The 21,796-nt window shown below is 49.0% G+C and overlaps 1 protein-coding gene across 6 annotated transcripts in view; it reads right to left on the bottom strand.

Annotated features, from left to right (window-relative positions):
* MTOR (mechanistic target of rapamycin kinase) overlaps positions 1 to 21,796 on the bottom strand; it is a 347,943-nt gene that overhangs the window by 271,770 nt on the left and 54,377 nt on the right. For 4 of the 6 annotated variants that reach the window (XM_068238762.1, XM_068238760.1, XM_068238759.1 and 1 more), the window contains 2 exons: positions 12,141 to 12,328; positions 9,260 to 9,368 (listed from right to left, as the gene is read on the bottom strand). In XM_068238762.1, coding sequence (XP_068094863.1) covers positions 9,260 to 9,368; positions 12,141 to 12,260 — 229 coding nt within the window. In that variant the 5' untranslated portion in view covers positions 12,261 to 12,328. Of the gene's footprint in view, positions 1 to 9,259; positions 9,369 to 12,140; positions 12,329 to 21,796 lie in introns of those variants that run through there. The other 2 variants (XM_068238758.1, XM_068238761.1) reach the window with 1 other exon arrangement.

Genomic DNA, 21,796 nt, shown 5'->3' with positions numbered 1-21,796 from the left:
GCACTCCCCATCAGACAGAAATCTTACCCCCTTTCATGTAGTATGAGAGCCACACCTACACAGTCTATTCTATGGAGCTACACTCCCCATCAGACAGAAATCTTACCCCCTTCCATGTAGTATGAGAGCCACACCTACACAGTCTATTCTATGGAGCTGCACTCCCCATCAGACAGAGATCTTACCCCCTTCATGTAGTATGAGAGCCACACCTACACAGTCTATTCTATGGAGCTGCACTCCCCATCAGACATAAATCTTACCCCCTTCCATGTAGTATGAGAGCCACACCTACACAGTCTATCCTATGGAGCTGAACTCCCCATCAGACAGAAATCTTACCACCCTTCCATGTAGTATGAGAGCCACACCTACACAGTCTATTCTATGGAGCTGCACTCCCCATCAGACAGAAATCTTACCCCCTTCCATGTAGTATGAGAACCACACCTACACAGTCTATCCTATGGAGCTGAACTCCCCATCAGACAGAAATCTTACCCCCTTCCATGTAGTATGAGAGCCACACCTACACAGTCTATTCTATGGAGCTGAACTACCCATCAGAAAAAAATATTTGCAAGATGCTGCACACACAGATGCTGTACAGACACAAAAGATCAGTATCTGCAAAAGATCTGTTCCTGCCAAAAATCCATTCCTGCAAATTGCATTCATAGTCTATGATATCTGCAGATCATCATACACACATGATTTAACTGACATTCATCTGCAGATCAAGCAATCATCTGCAGATCTGAAAATCCATCCTGGTAGATCTGATCTGCAGATGAATGCCAGTTAAATCATGTGTGTATGATGATCTGCAGATCTCAGACTATCATTGCAATTTGCAGGAATGGATTTTTGTCAGGAACAGATCTTTTGCAGATACTGATCTTTTGTGTCTGTACAGCATCTGTGTGTGCAGCATCTTGCAAAGATTTTTTTCTGATGTGGAGTTCAGCTCCATAGAAAAGACTGGTTAGAGTATGGCTCTCATACTACATGAAGGGTGGTAAGATTGGTCTGTGATCTTACATTTTCAAAAGACTATGGTCTGATGTGTGTATGTGGCCTTAAAGAGACTCCGTAACAAAAATTGCATCCTGTTTTTTATCATCCTACAAGTTCCAAAAGCTATTCTAATGTGTTCTGGCTTACTGCAGCACTTTCTGCTATCACCATCTCTGTAATAAATCAATGTATCTTTCCCCTGTCAGACTTGTCAGCCTGTGTCTGGAAGGCTGCCAAGTTCTTCAGTGTTGTGGTTCTATGATGCATCTCCCCCCTCCAGGCCCCTCTCTGCACACTGCCTGTGTATTATTTAGATTAGGGCAGCTTCTCTCTTCTCTCTTATCTTTTACAAGCTGGATAAATCCTCCTCTGAGCTGGCTGGGCTTTCACATACTGAGGAATTACATACAGGCACAGCTGTCTGCACTCTGCAGGAAGAAACAGCCTGACACTTCAGTGGAAGATAGCTGCAGGGGGAAAGAAACACACAAATGATCTCTTGAGATTCAAAAGGAAGGGTGTATACAGCCTGCTTGTGTATGAATGTATTTTCTATGTGTGGACATACTGTACATCAACCTACTTCCTGTTTTGGTGGCCATTTTGTTTGTTTATAAACAAACTTTTTAAAACAGTTTTTAACCACTTTTAATGCGGCGAGGAGCGGCGAAATTGTGACAGAGGGTAATAGGAGATGTCCCCTAACGCACTGGTATGTTTACTTTTGTGCGATTTTAACAATACAGATTCTCTTTAAGCCCCATCTACACGATACGATTCTTTATACGATTCGATTACGATTCTATTTACGATCCAATTAAATCCAACATGTCCGATCAGGATTCGATTCAATTAGATTTGCCATTGTTTTGCAATGGCAAATCAAATTGAATCGAATCCAGATCGGACATGTCGAATTTAATCGTATAGTGAATAGAATCATAATCGAATCATATCGTGTAGATGGGGCTTTAGAAATTTGTCCCGTCTTTCTATTTCCTCCTCGTGACACAGGAATCTTTTCTTCAACGGTTTTGGAATTATAAAGCATTGTTTTCTGGGTTTTCCCCACTGTTCATCAATAATACCCACTAAGGATCTATGGCCAGCTCTAGTCATCGGGGCTCCTAACCCTTTATATATTTTGCCTTGAATGGATACTGCCGACACGCTTTCCGGAATTCTCTCACTCTCAGATACAGTAGCCTTTAACAATTCAGTAACCTCTTCAGCACTAAACAAAAATCTTGTTATCTTGTTCTCTTTGGAAACTTGATCTGAATCTTGTTGGGACAGGTTCTCTTCAACCCCTGCTCCAGAATCATCAGATGAAGTTTCCTCCAATTCACCTCTATCAACTCCAGCAGAGGAACCAGGATTTACATCAGTAGGATGTGCTGTTACAGCTGGTTTCTCAGTCATAGCTCCCCTTAAAGTGAACCAGAGACAAAGCACCCTTGTGTATTTTACCATATATATCAGTAAGAACATTAGAGAAAACACTTACCCTGCTCTCTGTTTCATCCTCACTGCTAAAAGTGTCTGTTATCAGCTGTGATAAGAATCCCGGACTGAGCATTCAGTCTGGCTTTGCAGGGAATAATTATAGCTGAGTCATTATAGCAGAGCCACAAGGGGGCAGGCTTGGGCTTGAAAAGACACCAGAGAAGACAGACTCAGCTATAAGCCTTCAGTAGCAAAGCTAGACTGAGTGCTCAGTCGGGGATTCTTATCAGAGGTGATAACAGTCAGATTAAACAGAGAACAATGAAACAAAGAGCAGATTAGGTGTTTACTGTCATGTTCCCACTGATTTATAAGGTAAAATACAAGAGGGTGCTTCATCTCTGGTTCTCTTTAAAGCCTGAAACGTGGACTGCATTTCTGTCCTAAAGGAAATCGTTATCAATCTTTGTAGAATCGTGTGCTTCTCAGTCTACTAAGCATTTTTGACAAATTATATTGTCTCCAATCAGCAGGTAATTTAGCGTTACAACTATTCCATCCGCGAGACTTCGGTAGATCGTGAAGGAATTGGCTACTGTACACATCGATCGATACAGAATGGATATTTGGTGTCAGAGCGCGGAGGCACAACGTCGGCCAGCTCGATTAGCGGACGAGTATCGCTGGGATATCGCTTGCAGTGTGTGGGTTACCAGTCCATCGACTGTCAATCAACCCAATAAAGTCGACCGCTTTATCACACAATGGAAAATCAAGTAATGTTTGGGTACCTTATCTACTCCTGACTATCAAACACCAGGCAGGTATGGGTGGGGTGAGGGCGGTATAGAGGGGTCTGTACGCCACACTGTGCCCAGCTGTCAGTGATCACCCTTCACACACACTGCTCCTCCCCAGCCAATGAGCAAATCCCTAATACACATCGCTGATCAGTACTGCAAGAGCCAGTTGTGCAGTGCAGACACCAGGCGTGTCTTGTGGCAGAGTGATGTCACCGTTCCATGCTTCATGTCCTGGGGGGTGGAGGGAAGTGTTATTGTGTTCCTGTAAAGAAATAGATGGAGGATGCCATGGCTGCCCACTACATGCCGAGAAGCCTAGACAGACAACAGACTAATACTTTCTGATTTATTCGCGTGGAAAACACACAGAGATCAGGAGAGGAGGGGAGATTGATCACCTGACCAGCAGGTTGCCCCAAGCTAGTGCGTTACACTGTGTACACACTGGAAAGATAAATGAAAGATATCAGACCAATTTTACCCCCTTCCATGTAGTATGAGAGCCATACTCTACACAGTCTATTCTATGGAGCTGAGCTCCCCATCAGACAGAAATCTTACCCCCTTCCATGTAGTATGAGAGCCACACCTACACAGTCTATTCTATGGAGCTGCACTCCCCATCAGACAGAAATCTTACCCCCTTCCATGTAGTATGAGAGCCATACTCTACACAGTCTATTCTATGGAGCTGAGCTCCCCATCAGACAGAAATCTTACCCCCTTCCATGTAGTATGAGAGCCATACCTACACAGTCTATTCTATGGAGCTGCACTCCCCATCAGACAGAAATCTTACCACCTTCCATGTAGTATGAGAGCCACACCTACACAGTCTATTCTATGGAGCTGCACTCCCCATCAGACAGAAATCTTACCCCCTTCCATGTAGTATGAGAGCCACACCTACACAGTCTATTCTATGGAGCTGCACTCCCCATCAGACAGAAATCTTACCCCCTTCCATGTAGTATGAGAGCCACACCTACACAGTCTATTCTATGGAGCTGCACTCCCCATCAGACAGAAATCTTACCCCCTTCCATGTAGTATGAGAGCCACACCTACACAGTCTATTCTATGGAGCTGCACTCCCCATCAGACAGAAATCTTACCCCCTTCCATGTAGTATGAGAGCCACACCTACACAGTCTATTCTATGGAGCTGCACTCCCCATCAGACAGAAATCTTACCCCCTTCCATGTAGTATGAGAGCCACACCTACACAGTCTATTCTATGGAGCTGCACTCCCCATCAGACAGAGATCTTACCCCCTTCCATGTAGTATGAGAGCCACACCTACACAGTCTATTCTATGGAGCTGCACTCCCCATCAGACAGAAATCTTACCCCCTTCCATGTAGTATGAGAGCCACACCTACACAGTCTATTCTATGGAGCTGCACTCCCCATCAGACAGAAATCTTACCCCCTTCCATGTAGTATGAGAGCCACACCTACAGTCTATTCTATGGAGCTGCACTCCCCATCAGACAGAAATCTTACCCCCTTCCATGTAGTATGAGAGCCACACCTACACAGTCTAGTCTATGGAGCTGCACTCCCCATCAGACAGAAATCTTTGCAAGATGCTGCACACAAACATGCTGTACACATTCAAAAGATCAGTATCTGCAAAAGATCAGTTCCTGCAAAAGATGGGGTAAAATTGGTCTGTGATCTTTCATTAATCTTTCGAGTGTGTATGTAGCATTAGTTCAGGGCTTCCCCGCCCGTCCAAAACAGTGCACGTTCTGCAGAAAACCTCAGTCATTCCCAGGTGGGGTAATCGGTGTCTCAGGAATGCTGGATGAACATGCACTGCTGGGGATATGGGAGGACGGGGTTAGTGAAAGTATTACATGTTTGCAGATAATGGTCTGCACCACATCCAAGTATAAATCAGCTTTATTGAAGATCCATAAAATGCTGTGTAGCAGCTACAGCCCGCTGTTTCGGGTTACATGCCCCTTTTACAAGACGCTCAGTATAATAATCTGAGCAGCTTGTAAAAGGGATTGTAACCCAAAACAGCGGGCTGTAGCTGCTACACAGCATTTTATGGATCTTCAATAAAGCGGATTTATACTTGGATGTGGTGCAGACCATTATCTGCAAACATGTAATACTTTCACCTGAACCTTTCGTCCCTAACACCCAATCACAGGGCAGATATTTTCCCACAACAGATCATGCTGCTGGTAAAGTCCGGTTTATAGGACATTAAACATCTCGCCCTGTTCAGGGATACAAATGACATTCATCAATATTGTGCAGAGAAGCACAAGGTGACAGCATGGAGTAATAATAATATTGGGCAGAGAAGCACACAGTGAAAGCATGGAGTAATAATAATATTGGGCAGAGAAGCACACGGTGACAGCATGGAGTAATAATAATATTGTGGCAGAGAAGCACATGGTGACAGCATGGAGTAATAATATTGGGCAGAGAAGCACATGGTGACAGCATGGAGTAATAATAATATTGGGCAGAGAAGCACACGGCGACAGCATGGAGTAATAATAATATTGGGCAGAGAAGCACACGGTGACAGCATGGAGTAATAATAATATTGTGGCAGAGAAGCACATGGTGACAGCATGGAGTAATAATATTGGGCAGAGAAGCACATGGTGACAGCATGGAGTAATAATAATATTGGGCAGAGAAGCACACGGCGACAGCATGGAGTAATAATATTGGGCAGAGAAGCACACGGTGACAGCATGGAGTAATAATAATATTGGGCAGAGAAGCACATGGTGACAGCATGGAGTAATAATAATATTAGGCAGAGAAGCACACGGTGAAAGCATGGAGTAATAATAATATTGTGGCAGAGAAGCACATGGTGACAGCATGGAGTAATAATATTGGGCAGAGAAGCACATGGTGACAGCATGGAGTAATAATAATATTGGGCAGAGAAGCACACGGCGACAGCATGGAGTAATAATATTGGGCAGAGAAGCACACGGTGACAGCATGGAGTAATAATAATATTGGGCAGAGAAGCACATGGTGACAGCATGGAGTAATAATAATATTGGGCAGAGAAGCACATGGTGACAGCATGGAGTAATAATAATATTAGGCAGAGAAGCACACGGTGAAAGCATGGAGTAATAATAATATTGTGGCAGAGAAGCACATGGTGACAGCATGGAGTAATAATATTGGGCAGAGAAGCACATGGTGACAGCATGGAGTAATAATAATATTGGGCAGAGAAGCACACGGCGACAGCATGGAGTAATAATATTGGGCAGAGAAGCACACGGTGACAGCATGGAGCAATAATAATATTGGGCAGAGAAGCACAAGGTGACAGCATGGAGTAACAATATTGGGCAGAGAAGCACACGGTGACAGCATGGAGTAGTAATATTGGGCAGAGAAGCACATGGTGACAGCATGGAGTAATAATAATATTGGGCAGAGAAGCACACGGCGACAGCATGGAGTAATAATAATATTGGGCAGAGAAGCACATGGTGACAGCATGGAGTAATAATATTGGGCAGAGAAGCACATGGTGACAGCATGGAGTAATAATAATATTGGGCAGAGAAGCACACGGCGACAGCATGGAGTAATAATAATATTGGGCAGAGAAGCACATGGTGACAGCATGGAGTAATAATATTGGGCAGAGAAGCACATGGTGACAGCATGGAGTAATAATAATATTGGGGCAGAGAAGCACACGGTGACAGCATGGAGTAATAATAATATTGGGCAGAGAAGCACACGGTGACAGCATGGAGTAATAATAATATTGGGCAGAGAAGCACACGGCGACAGCATGGAGTAATAATAATATTGGGCAGAGAAGCACACGGTGACAGCATGGAGCAATAATAATATTGGGGCAGAGAAGCACACGGTGACAGCATGGAGCAATAATAATATTGGGGCAGAGAAGCACACGGTGACAGCATGGAGTAATAATAATATTGGGGCAGAGAAGCACACGGTGACAGCATGGAGTAATAATAATATTGGGCAGAGAAGCACACGGCGACAGCATGGAGTAATAATAATATTGGGCAGAGAAGCACACGGTGACAGCATGGAGTAATAATAATATTGGGCAGAGAAGCACACGGTGACAGCATGGAGCAATAATAATATTGGGGCAGAGAAGCACACGGTGACAGCATGGAGCAATAATAATATTGGGCAGAGAAGCACACGGTGACAGCATGGAGTAATAATAATATTGTGGCAGAGAAGCACATGGTGACAGCATGGAGTAATAATAATATTGGGCAGAGAAGCACACGGTGACAGCATGGAGTAATAATATTGGGCAGAGAAGCACACGGTGACAGCATGGAGTAATAATAATATTGGGCAGAGAAGCACACGGTGACAGCATGGAGTAATAATAATATTGGGCAGAGAAGCACACGGTGACAGCATGGAGCAATAATAATATTGGGGCAGAGAAGCACACGGTGACAGCATGGAGCAATAATAATATTGGGCAGAGAAGCACACGGTGACAGCATGGAGTAATAATAATATTGTGGCAGAGAAGCACATGGTGACAGCATGGAGTAATAATAATATTGGGCAGAGAAGCACACGGTGACAGCATGGAGCAATAATAATATTGGGGCAGAGAAGCACACGGTGACAGCATGGAGTAATAATAATAGTGGGGCAGAGAAGCACACGGTGACAGCATGGAGTAATAATAATATTGGGCAGAGAAGCACACGGTGACAGCATGAAGTAATAATAATATTGGGCAGAGAAGCACACGGTGACAGCATGGAGTAATAATAATATTGGGCAGAGAAGCACACGGTGACAGCATGGAGTAATAATAATATTGGGCAGAGAAGCACACGGTGACAGCATGGAGTAATAATAATATTAGGCAGAGAAGCACACGGTGACAGCATGGAGTAATAATAATATTGGGCAGAGAAGCACACGGTGACAGCATGGAGTAATAATAATATTGGGCAGAGAAGCACACGGTGACAGCATGGAGTAATAATAATATTAGGCAGAGAAGCACACGGTGACAGCATGGAGCAATAATAATATTGGGCAGAGAAGCACACGGTGACAGCATGGAGTAATAATAATATTGGGCAGAGAAGCACACGGTGACAGCATGGAGTAATAATAATATTAGGCAGAGAAGCACACGGTGACAGCATGGAGCAATAATAATATTGGGCAGAGAAGCACACGGTGACAGCATGGAGTAATAATAATATTGGGCAGAGAAGCACACGGTGACAGCATGGAGTAATAATAATATTAGGCAGAGAAGCACACGGTGACAGCATGGAGCAATAATAATATTGGGCAGAGAAGCACACGGTGACAGCATGGAGTAATAATAATATTGGGGCAGAGAAGCACATGGTGACAGCACGGAGTAATAATAATATTGGGGCAGAGAAGCACATGGTGACAGCATGGAGTAATAATAATATTGGGCAGAGAAGCACACTGTGACAGCACGGAGTAATAATAGTATTGGGGCAGAGAAGCACATGGTGACAGCATGGAGTAATAATATTAGGCAGAGAAGCACACGGTGACAGCATGGAGTAATAATAATATTGAGGCAGAGAAGCACATGGTGACAGCATGGAGTAATAATAATATTGGGCAGAGAAGCACACGGTGACAGCATGGAGTAATAATAATATTAGGCAGAGAAGCACACGGTGACAGCATGGAGCAATAATAATATTGGGCAGAGAAGCACACGGTGACAGCATGGAGTAATAATAATATTGGGCAGAGAAGCACACGGTGACAGCATGAAGTAATAATAATATTGGGCAGAGAAGCACATGGTGACAGCATGGAGTAATAATAATATTGGGGCAGAGAAGCACATGGTGACAGCATGGAGTAATAATAATATTGGGCAGAGAAGCACACAGTAACAGCATGGAGTAATAGCGTGAAAGCCGCGGCAATCGCCGGGTACACGAGACAGGTAACCTCACATACCTATCGCTAGGATCCCTCCCTTCTTCTCGCTCCCGTCGGAGCTGGAAACAAACTCAAAGATAAAGTGGTTGAGCTCATCGTAGAACTGTGTCGCCTCCTCCTGGCTGACCTGGGAATGACACACGAGAATAAGCAATACTTCAGAAATAATCCACACTTGCCTCTGTGGCTGCAATGAGATCTGTGGATTTCCTGCCTCATTGCGATTAGTGTAAGGCACGAGGAGAAAAGGGTTAGTGTTAGGCACTAGGAGGCGAGGGGTTAGTGTTAGGCGCTAGGAGGCGAGGGGTTAGTGTTAGGCACTAGGAGGCGTGGGATTAGGGTTAGGCACTAGGAGGCGTGGGGTTAGTGTTAGGCGCTAGGAGGCGAGGGGTGTTAGGCACTAGGAGGCGTGGGGTGTATAGTGTTAGGCGCTAGGAGGCGAGGGGTAGGTGTTCGGCAGTAGGAGGGGTAAGTGTTAGGCGCTAGGAGGCGAGTGGTTAGTGTTATGCGCTAGGAGGCGAGGGGTTAGTGTTATGCGCTAGGAGGCGCGGGGTTAGTGTTAGGCGCTAGGAGGCATGGGGTTAGTGTTAGGCACTAGGAGGCGTGGGGTTAGTGTTAGGCACTAGGAGGCGTGGGGTTAGTGTTAGGCGCTAGGAGGCGAGGGGTTAGTGTTAGGCACTAGGAGGCGTGGGGTTAGTGTTAGGCACTAGGAGGCGAGGGGTTAGTGTTAGGCACTAGGAGGCGAGGGGTAGGTGTTCGGCAGTAGGAGGGGTTAGTGTTAGGCGCTAGGAGGCGAGGGGTTAGTGTTAGGCGCTAGGAGGCGAGGGGTTAGTGTTAGGCACTAGGAGGCGAGGGGTTAGTGTTAGGCACTAGGAGGCGAGGGGTTAGTGTTAGGCGCTAGGAGGCGAGGGGTTAGTGTTAGGCGCTAGGAGGCGAGGGGTTAGTGTTAGGCACTAGGAGGCGAGGGGTTAGTGTTGGGCACTAGGAGGCGAGGGGTTAGTGTTTGGCGCTAGGAGGCGAGGGGTTAGTGTTTGGCGCTAGGAGGCGTGGGGTTAGTGTTAGGCGCTAGGAGGCGAGGGGTTAGTGTTAGGCGCTAGAAGGCGTGGGGTTAGTGTTAGGCGCTAGGAGGCGAGGGGTTAGTGTTAGGCGCTAGGAGGCGAGGGGTTAGTGTTGGGCGCTAGGAGGCGAGAGGTTAGTGTTAGGCGCTAGGAGGCAAGGGGTTAGTGTTAGGCGCTAGGAGGCAAGGGGTTAGTGTTAGGCGCTAGGAGGCGTGGGGTTAGTGTTAGGCGCTAGGAGGCGAGGGGTTAGTGTTAGGTGCTAGGAGGCGTGGGGTTAGTGTTTGGCGCTAGGAGGCGAGGGGTTAGTGTTAGGCGCTAGGAGGCGTGGGGTTAGTGTTAGGCACTAGGAGGCGAGGGGTTAGTGTTAGGCGCTAGCAGGCGTGGGGTTAGTGTTAGGCACTAGGAGGCGAGGGGTTAGTGTTGGGCACTAGGAGGCGAGGGGTTAGTGTTTGGCGCTAGGAGGCGAGGGGTTAGTGTTTGGCGCTAGGAGGCGTTGGGTTAGTGTTAGGCGCTAGGAGGCGAGGGGTTAGTGTTAGGCGCTAGAAGGCGTGGGGTTAGTGTTAGGCGCTAGGAGGCGAGGGGTTAGTGTTAGGCGCTAGGAGGCGAGGGGTTAGTGTTGGGCGCTAGGAGGCGAGGGGTTAGTGTTAGGCGCTAGGAGGCGTGGGGTTAGTGTTAGGCGCTAGGAGGCAAGGGGTTAGTGTTAGGCGCTAGGAGGCGTGGGGTTAGTGTTAGGCGCTAGGAGGCGAGGGGTTAGTGTTAGGCACTAGGAGGCGAGAGGTTAGTGTTAGGCACTAGGAGGCGAGGGGTTAGTGTTTGGCGCTAGGAGGCGAGGGGTTAGTGTTTGGCGCTAGGAGGCGAGGGGTTAGTGTTAGGCGCTAGGAGGCGAGGGGTTAGTGTTAGGCGCTAGGAGGCGTGGGGTTAGGCCCGGTTCACATTAGCGGTGGCCCTCCGGAATCGCCGTGCCGGAGCCGCACCGCCTGCAGAACGGACGGAACGGACGCACGGCATAGCAATTAAAGCCTATGCGTCCGTTCACATGGGTCCGTTCTGCAGAACCGGAGCCGGACCGGATCCGGACTCCGGCCTCCGTTCCAACATGCGCTATTTTTTCATCCGGCCCCTCCGGCAGCCGTATCCGGGGCGGAGCCGGACTGCACCATCCGGCCAATACAAACAAATGGGAACCGGAGGCCGCACAACACACTGGCTGAGAAATCCGGATGTTCTACCCCACTTCCTATGCGGATTTTTGCGGCGATATTGGCTGGGGACACATGGGCAAGCATTTTGGAGTGGAGCAGCACAGCTGGATCCGGATCCGGAGATGTTGGCAGCATGTCGCAGGTGGAGGTGAGTGCTAAACAGCAGAGGGCCTGATTCCACAGGTCCCCCTTCTGCTGACCTCCCAGACCCCAACTTTTTTTTGGTGTTTTACGTTACTTCTGCCAAACGGATCCGGATCGCATCCTGATGGACACCTGATGCAACCTGACCGGATCCGGATCGGATCCGGATCAGAACCGTACGGTTCCGATCCGGATCCGGTCCGGATCCGGTCAGGTCATCCGGTCCGTTTGGCAGACAACCGCAAGTGTGAACCGGGCCTTAGTGTTAGGCACTAGGAGCTACGTGTCCCCCCCCCCCCCCCCCCCCCCCTGCATGGTGTGACAGGCAGACGAGGCCCAGATCACAACTTACCTCCCGCAGCTGAGTGCACCCCTCCCCCAGCTCTGTACTGCCTGATCGGCAGATGAGGTACAGACAATGACAACCCTCCCTCAGCTCAGTGTCCCCCCTCCTTTACAGTGTAACTAGCAGATGAGGTGCAGACCACAACTTACCTCCCGCAGCTCGGTGGTGACATAATGCTGGAGGTCTTTAGCGGCCTTCGTTCGGATCTCCTCATTTCGGCTCCTCAGGCCACTGGCAAATTGCTGCAGCATAGTCATAATGCTGGACATCTTGGAGTTGAGTTCCGGCTCGGTGTGGGCGGTAGTATTGGGAGTGGTGGCCTCCTGGGCCCCTTCTGCTGACAAGAAAGAAAAGGCAAGTCTATCTGTGTCTGAGCAGGAAGCACACAGACTGAGGATATAACCGAACACACCGAGCAGCTGTCTCTCCTCACCACACAGGACGCACACAGACTGAGGATATAACCGAACACACCGAGCAGCTGTCTCTCCTCAGCACACAGGAAGCACACAGACTGAAGGATATAACCGAACACACCGAGCAGCTGTCTCTCCTCACCACACAGGAAGCACAGACTGAGGATATAACCGAACACACCGAGCAGCTGTCTCTCCTCACCACACAGGAAGCACACAGACTGAGGATATAACCGAACACACCGAGCAGCTGTCTCTCCTCACCACACAGGAAGCACAGAGACTGAGGATATAACCGAACACACCGAGCAGCTGTCTCTCCTCACCACACAGGAAGCACACAGACTGAGGATATAACTGAACACACCGAGCAGCTGTCTCTCCTCACCACACAGGAAGCACAGACTGAGGATATAACCGAACACACCGAGCAGCTGTCTCTCCTCACCACACAGGAAGCACACAGACTGCAGGATATAACCGAACACACCGAGCAGCTGTCTCTCCTCACCACACAGGAAGCACACAGACTGAGGATATAACCGAACACACCGAGCAGCTGTCTCTCCTCACCACACAGGAAGCACACAGACTGAGGGATATAACCGACCACACCGAGCAGCTGTCTCTCCTCACCACACAGGAAGCACACAGACTGAGGATATAACCGAACACACCGAGCAGCTGTCTCTCCTCACCACACAGGAAGCACAGAGACTGCAGGATATAACTGAACACACCGAGCAGCTGTCTCTCCTCACCACACAGGAAGCACACAGACTGAGGGATATAACCGACCACACCGAGCAGCTGTCTCTCCTCACCACACAGGAAGCACACAGACTGAGGATATAACCGAACACACCGAGCAGCTGTCTCTCCTCACCACACAGGAAGCACAGAGACTGAGGATTTAACCGAACACACCGAGCAGCTGTCTCTCCTCACCACACAGGAAGCACAGAGACTGCAGGATATAACCGAACACACCGAGCAGCTGTCTCTCCTCACCACACAGGAAGCACACAGACTGAGGATATAACCGACCACACCGAGCAGCTGTCTCTCCTCACCACACAGGAAGCACAGAGACTGAGGATATAACCGAACACACCGAGCAGCTGTCTCTCCTCACCACACAGGAAGCACAGAGACTGAGGGATATAACCGACCACACCGAGCAGCTGTCTCTCCTCAGCACACAGGAAGCACACAGACTGAAGGATATAACTGAACACACCGAGCAGCTGTCTCTCCTCACCACACAGGAAGCACACAGACTGAGGATATAACCGAACACACCGAGCAGCTGTCTCTCCTCACCACACAGGAAGCGCACAGACTGAGGATATAACCGAACACACCGAGCAGCTGTCTCTCCTCACCACACAGGAAGCACACAGACTGAGGATATAACCGAACACACCGAGCAGCTGTCTCTCCTCACCACACAGGAAGCGCACAGACTGAGGGATATAACCGAACACACCGAGCAGCTGTCTCTCCTCACCCCACAGGAAGCACAGACTGAGGATATAACCGAACACACCGAGCAGCTGTCTCTCCTCACAACACAGGAAGCACAGAGACTGACGGATATAACCGAACACACCGAGCAGCTGTCTCTCCTCACCACACAGGAAGCACACAGACTGAGGATATAACCGAACACACCGAGCAGCTGTCTCTCCTCACCACACAGGAAGCACACAGACTGAGGATATAACCGACCACACCGAGCAGCTGTCTCTCCTCACCACACAGGAAGCACACAGACTGCAGGATATAACCGAACGCACCGAGCAGCTGTCTCTCCTCACCACACAGGAAGCACAGAGACTGAGGATTTAACCGAACACACCGAGCAGCTGTCTCTCCTCACCACACAGGAAGCACAGAGACTGCAGGATATAACCGAACACACCGAGCAGCTGTCTCTCCTCACCACACAGGAAGCACACAGACTGAGGATATAACCGACCACACCGAGCAGCTGTCTCTCCTCACCACACAGGAAGCACACAGACTGCAGGATATAACCGAACGCACCGAGCAGCTTTCTCTCCTCACCACACAGGAAGCACACAGACTGAGGATATAACTGAACACACCGAGCAGCTGTCTCTCCTCACCACACAGGAAGCACACAGACTGAGGCATATAACTGAACACACCGAGCAGCTGTCTCTCCTCACCACACAGGAAGCACAGAGACTGAGGATATAACCGACCACACCGAGCAGCTGTCTCTCCTCACCACACAGGAAGCACAGAGACTGAGGATATAACCGAACACACCGAGCAGCTGTCTCTCCTCACCACACAGGAAGCACACAGACTGAGGGATATAACCGAACACACCGAGCAGCTGTCTCTCCTCACCACACAGGAAGCACACAGACTGAGGATATAACCGAACACACCGAGCAGCTGTCTCTCCTCACCACACAGGAAGCACACAGACTGAAGGATATAACCGAACACACCGAGCAGCTGTCTCTCCTCACCACACAGGAAGCACACAGACTGAGGATATAACCGAACACACCGAGCAGCTGTCTCTCCTCACCACACAGGAAGCACACAGACTGCAGGATATAACCGAACACACCGAGCAGCTGTCTCTCCTCAGCACACAGGAAGCACAGAGACTGAGGATATAACCGAACACACCGAGCAGCTGTCTCTCCTCACCACACAGGAAGCACACAGACTGAGGATATAACCGACCACACCGAGCAGCTGTCTCTCCTCACCACACAGGAAGCACACAGACTGAGGATATAACCGAACACACCGAGCAGCTGTCTCTCCTCACCACACAGGAAGCACACAGACTGAAGGATATAACCGAACACACCGAGCAGCTGTCTCTCCTCACCACACAGGAAGCACACAGACTGAGGATATAACCGACCACACCGAGCAGCTGTCTCTCCTCACCACACAGGAAGCACAGAGACTGAGGATATAACTGAACACACCGAGCAGCTGTCTCTCCTCACCACACAGGAAGCACAGACTGAGGATATAACCGAACACACCGAGCAGCTGTCTCTCCTCACCCCACAGGAAGCACAGACTGAGGATATAACCGAACACACCGAGCAGCTGTCTCTCCTCACCACACAGGAAGCACACAGACTGAAGATATAACCGAACACACCGAGCAGCTGTCTCTCCTCAGCACACAGGAAGCACAGACTGAGGATATAACCGAACACACCGAGCAGCTGTCTCTCCTCACCACACAGGAAGCACACAGACTGAGGATATAACCGAACACACCGAGCAGCTGTCTCTCCTCACCACACAGGAAGCACACAGACTGAGGATATAACCGAACACACCGAGCAGCTGTCTCTCCTCAGCACACAGGAAGCACAGACTGAAGATATAACCGAACACACCGAGCAGCTGTCTCTCCTCAGCACACAGGAAGCACACAGACTGAGGATATAACCGAACACACCGAGCAGCTGTCTCTCCTCAGCACACAGGAAGCACAGACTGAAGATATAACCGAACACACCGAGCAGCTGTCTCTCCTCACCACACAGGAAGCACACAGACTGAGGATATAACCGAACACACCGAGCAGCTGTCTCTCCTCAGCACACAGGAAGCACAGACTGAAGATATAACCGAACACACCGAGCAGCTGTCTCTCCTCACCACACAGGACGCACACAGACTGAGGATATAACCGAACACACCGAGCAGCTGTCTCTCCTCACCACACAGGACGCACACAGACTGAGGATATAACCGAACACACCGAGCAGCTGTCTCTCCTCAGCACACAGGAAGCACAGACTGAAGATATAACCGAACACACCGAGCAGCTGTCTCTCCTCAGCACACAGGAAGCACAGACTGAGGATATAACCGAACACACCGAGCAGCTGTCTCTCCTCACCCCACAGGAAGCACAGACTGAGGATATAACCGAACACACCGAGCAGCTGTCTCTCCTCACCACACAGGAAGCACACAGACTGAGGATATAACCGAACACACCGAGCAGCTGTCTCTCCTCAGCACACAGGAAGCACAGACTGAGGATATAACCGACCACACCGAGCAGCTGTCTCTCCTCACCACACAGGAAGCACACAGACTGAGGGATATAACCGACCACACCGAGCAGCTGTCTCTCCTCACCACACAGGAAGCACACAGACTGAGGATATAACCGAACACACCGAGCAGCTGTCTCTCCTCACCACACAGGAAGCACACAGACTGAGGATATAACCGAACACACCGAGCAGCTGTCTCTCCTCACCACACAGGAAGCACACAGACTGAGGGATATAACCGAACACACCGAGCAGCTGTCTCTCCTCACCACACAGGAAGCACAGACTGAGGATATAACCGAACACACCGAGCAGCTGTCTCTCCTCACCACACAGGAAGCACACAGACTGAGGATATAACCGAACACACCGAGCAGCTGTCTCTCCTCACCACACAGGAAGCACACAGACTGAGGATATAACCGAACACACCGAGCAGCTGTCTCTCCTCACCACACAGGAAGCACACAGACTGAGGATATAACCGAACACACCGAGCAGCTGTCTCTCCTCACCACACAGGAAGCGCACAGACTGAGGATATAACCGAACACACCGAGCAGCTGTCTCTCCTCACCACACAGGAAGCACACAGACTGAGGATATAACCGAACACACCGAGCAGCTGTCTCTCCTCACCACAAAGGAAGCACAGAGACTGAGGATATAACCGAACACACCGAGCAGCTGTCTCTCCTCACCACACAGGAAGCACAGAGACTGAGGATATAACCGAACACACCGAGCAGCTGTCTCTCCTCACCACACAGGAAGCACAGACTGAGGATATAACTGAACACACCGAGCAGCTGTCTCTCCTCACCACACAGGAAGCACAGAGACTGAGGATATAACCGAACACACCGAGCAGCTGTCTCTCCTCACCACACAGGAAGCACAGAGACTGAGGATATAACCGAACACACCGAGCAGCTGTCTCTCCTCACCACACAGGAAGCACACAGACTGAGGATATAACTGAACACACCGAGCAGCTGTCTCTCCTCACCACACAGGAAGCACACAGACTGAGGATATAACCGAACACACCGAGCAGCTGTCTCTCCTCACCACACAGGAAGCACACAGACTGAGGATATAACCGAACACACCGAGCAGCTGTCTCTCCTCACCACACAGGAAGCACACAGACTGAGGATATAACCGAACACACCGAGCAGCTGTCTCTCCTCACCACACAGGAAGCACACAGACTGAGGATATAACCGAACACACCGAGCAGCTGTCTCTCCTCAGCACACAGGAAGCGCAGACTGAGGATATAACCGAACACACCGAGCAGCTGTCTCTCCTCACCACACAGGAAGCACACAGACTGAGGGATATAACCGAACACACCGAGCAGCTGTCTCTCCTCACCACACAGGAAGCACAGAGACTGAGGATATAACCGAACACACCGAGCAGCTGTCTCTCCTCACCACACAGGAAGCACACAGACTGCAGGATATAACCGAACACACCGAGCAGCTGTCTCTCCTCACCACACAGGAAGCACAGAGACTGAGGGATATAACCGAACACACCGAGCAGCTGTCTCTCCTCACCACACAGGAAGCACACAGACTGAGGATATAACCGAACACACCGAGCAGCTGTCTCTCCTCACCACACAGGAAGCACACAGACTGAGGGATATAACCGAACACACCGAGCAGCTGTCTCTCCTCACCACACAGGAAGCACACAGACTGAGGATATAACCGAACACACCGAGCAGCTGTCTCTCCTCACCACACAGGAAGCACACAGACTGCAGGATATAACCGAACACACCGAGCAGCTGTCTCTCCTCAGCACACAGGAAGCACACAGACTGAGGATATAACCGAACACACCGAGCAGCTGTCTCTCCTCACCACACAGGAAGCACACAGACTGCAGGATATAACCGAACACACCGAGCAGCTGTCTCTCCTCACCCCACAGGAAGCACAGACTGAGGATATAACCGAACACACCGAGCAGCTGTCTCTCCTCACCACACAGGAAGCACACAGACTGAGGATATAACCGACCACACCGAGCAGCTGTCTCTCCTCACCACACAGGAAGCACACAGACTGAGGATATAACCGAACACACCGAGCAGCTGTCTCTCCTCACCACACAGGAAGCACACAGACTGAGGATATAACCGAACACACCGAGCAGCTGTCTCTCCTCACCACACAGGAAGCACACAGACTGACGGATATAACCGAACACACCGAGCAGCTGTCTCTCCTCACCACACAGGAAGCACACAGACTGAGGATATAACCGAACACACCGAGCAGCTGTCTCTCCTCACCACACAGGAAGCACACAGACTGAGGATATAACCGAACACACCGAGCAGCTGTCTCTCCTCACCACACAGGAAGCACAGACTGAGGATATAACCGAACACACCGAGCAGCTTTCTCTCCTCACCACACAGGAAGCACAGAGACTGAGGATATAACCGAACACACCGAGCAGCTGTCTCTCCTCACCACACAGGAAGCACAGACTGAGGATATAACCGACCACACCGAGCAGCTGTCTCTCCTCACCACACAGGAAGCACACAGACTGAGGATATAACTGAACACACCGAGCAGCTGTCTCTCCTCACCACACAGGAAGCACAGAGACTGCAGGATATAACTGAACACACCGAGCAGCTGTCTCTCCTCACCACACAGGAAGCACACAGACTGCAGGATATAACCGAACACACCGAGCAGCTGTCTCTCCTCACCACACAGGAAGCACACAGAGGAATTACAGAACAGGATGAGATCATTAGACAAGACATAAGCAGCAGGACAAACACAAGCAATATGAATAATGCATGAAGCAATGACTTATCAGCACATTTATACCACAAACCCCCAAACACCCTGCAAATAGTTTAAATAAAAAATTCTTACAAAAGCTTTATCCACTCCCACCCTGGTCATGTGACCATGTAAGCCCCTCCCTTTCCACTCCAGACCTCCATGTAAGTGGGCAGCACTGCAGAGGTCTCACACTTTAATGCATAAGGTGCAGCTTATCCCGCTTATAATCAACCAACATTTAAGCCAATTACAGGGTACTGAAAGCAAACCTGAAGTGAAAGTAAACGCATGAGAGAAACAATTGTATATCTGCAGACGGTATCCTAATCCCGCAGTCTAATTCTGAATACAAGCTGAAGATCCTGTTATACAGTTGTTACTGCCTCTGGTGAATGAGAAGAATTATAGGAATGTTTTTCAGCTGGATTTTCATCTGTTCCTGGGACTGTTTCTGAGCAGCACAGGAGATTTATGAGCACTAATTAGTTATCAGGAAGAGTAATGTCACGACTGTCAAGCTCTGAATTCTTAACCCTTACAGTGAGGATAAAAGAGCACAGCCCACTTCTATGTATGCATGGCACAGTACATACATGTTTATCTCATCACACCACATCACTTCAGGTACACTTTCAGGTTGGGGTTTATGGTTTGCATAATCTATATTTAAATCAACAGTGTATTTATGATTAAGTGTGCTTAGAATGTCTCAATACTAGGCCTTGAACTAAAAAGCAATGTATGACAGTGTTCTCCCCAGAAATGTTTTCCAGCCGGGTGGCATGAAAAAGTAGCTGGGTGGGGCACGGCCGGGGGAATGTAGGGCCGTTACAACTCTGCTTACAGCATAGGAAGAGGATGAGGAGGCGAACGGATGTCAGCCGGGTGGTCACCAAAATTAGCCGGGTGGAGCACCCGGTTAAAAGAGCCTGGGGAGAACAGTGTATGAGAAATTAATTTTGCTCCCTTAAAATATTGAGAGGTCACCCCCATTATATACAGTATAAGCAGTTACTCTGTGCCTGTACTAATAGTAAACTAGCTACAGTGCGTGCTGATCTCTGCTGCCTCCAGTATGTACAGTATAAGCTGTTACTCTGTGCCTGTACTAATAGTAAACTAGCTGCAGTGTGTGCTGACCTCTGCTACCTCCAGTATGTATAGTATAAGCTGTTACTCTGTGTCTGTACTGATAGTAAACTAGCCGCAGTGTGCTCAGATGTATGCTGCCTCCAGTATGTACAGTGTGAGCTGTTACTCTGTGCCTGTACTGATAGTAAACTAGCTGCAGCGTGTGCTGATCTCTGCTGCCTCCAGTATAAGCTGTTACTCTGTGCCTGTACTGATAGTAAACTAGCTGCAGCGTGTGCTGATCTCTGCTGCCTCCAGTATGTACAGTATAAGCTGAAACTCTGTGCCTGTACTAATAGTAAACTAGCTGCAGTGTGTGCTGATCTCTGCTGCCTCCAGTATGTACAGTGTGAGCTGTTACTCTGTGCCTGTACTGATAGTAAACAAGCTGCAGTGTGTGCTGATATCTGCTACCTCCAGTATGTACAGCATAAGCTGTTACTCTGTGCCTGTACTGATAGTAAACTAGCTGCAGTGTGTGCTGATCTCTGCTGCCTCCAGTATGTACAGCATAAGCTGTTACTCTATGCCTGTACTGATAGTAAACTAGCTGCAGTGTGTGCTGATCTCTGCTACCCCCATTATATACAGTATAAGCAGTTACTCTGTGCCTGTACTGATAGTAAACTAGCTGCAGTGTGTGCTGATCTCTGCTGCCTCCAGTATGTACAGTATAAGCTGTTACTCTGTTCCTGTACTGATAGTATGCTAGCTGTAGTGTGTGCTGATCTCTGCTGCCTCCAGTATGTACAGTACAAGCTGTTACTCTATGCATGTACTGATAGTAAATAGCTGCAGTGTGTGATGATCTCTGCTGCCTCCAGTATGTACAGTATATGCTGTTACTATGTGCCTGTACTGATAGTAAACTAGCTGCAGTGTGTGCTGATCTCTGCTGCCTCCAGTATGTACAGTATAAGCTGTTACTCTGTGCCTGTACTGATAGTAAACTAGCTGCAGTGTGCACTGATCTCTGCTGCCTCCAGTATGTACAGCATAAGCTGTTACTCTATGCCTGTACTGATAGTAAACTAGCTGCAGTGTGTGCTGATCTCTGCTACCCCCATTATATACAGTATAAGCTGTTACTCTGTACCTGTACTGATAGTAAACAAGCTGCAGTGTGTGATCTCTGCTGCCTCCAGTATGTACAGTATAAGCTGCTAATTTGTGCCTGTACTGATAGTAAACTCGCTGCAGTGTGTGCTGATCTCTGCTATCTCCAGTATGTACAGTATAAGCTGTTACTCTGTGCCTGTACTGATAGTAATCTAGCTGCAGTGTGTGCTGATCTCTGCTACCTCCAGTATGTACAGTATATGCTGTTACTCTGTGCCTGTACTGATAG

Source organism: Hyperolius riggenbachi, chromosome 6, assembly GCF_040937935.1.
Source record: "Hyperolius riggenbachi isolate aHypRig1 chromosome 6, aHypRig1.pri, whole genome shotgun sequence".
In the NCBI taxonomy this organism is placed as follows: Eukaryota; Metazoa; Chordata; class Amphibia; order Anura; family Hyperoliidae; genus Hyperolius; species Hyperolius riggenbachi.
This window is presented reverse-complemented; position numbering and strand designations above follow the sequence as displayed.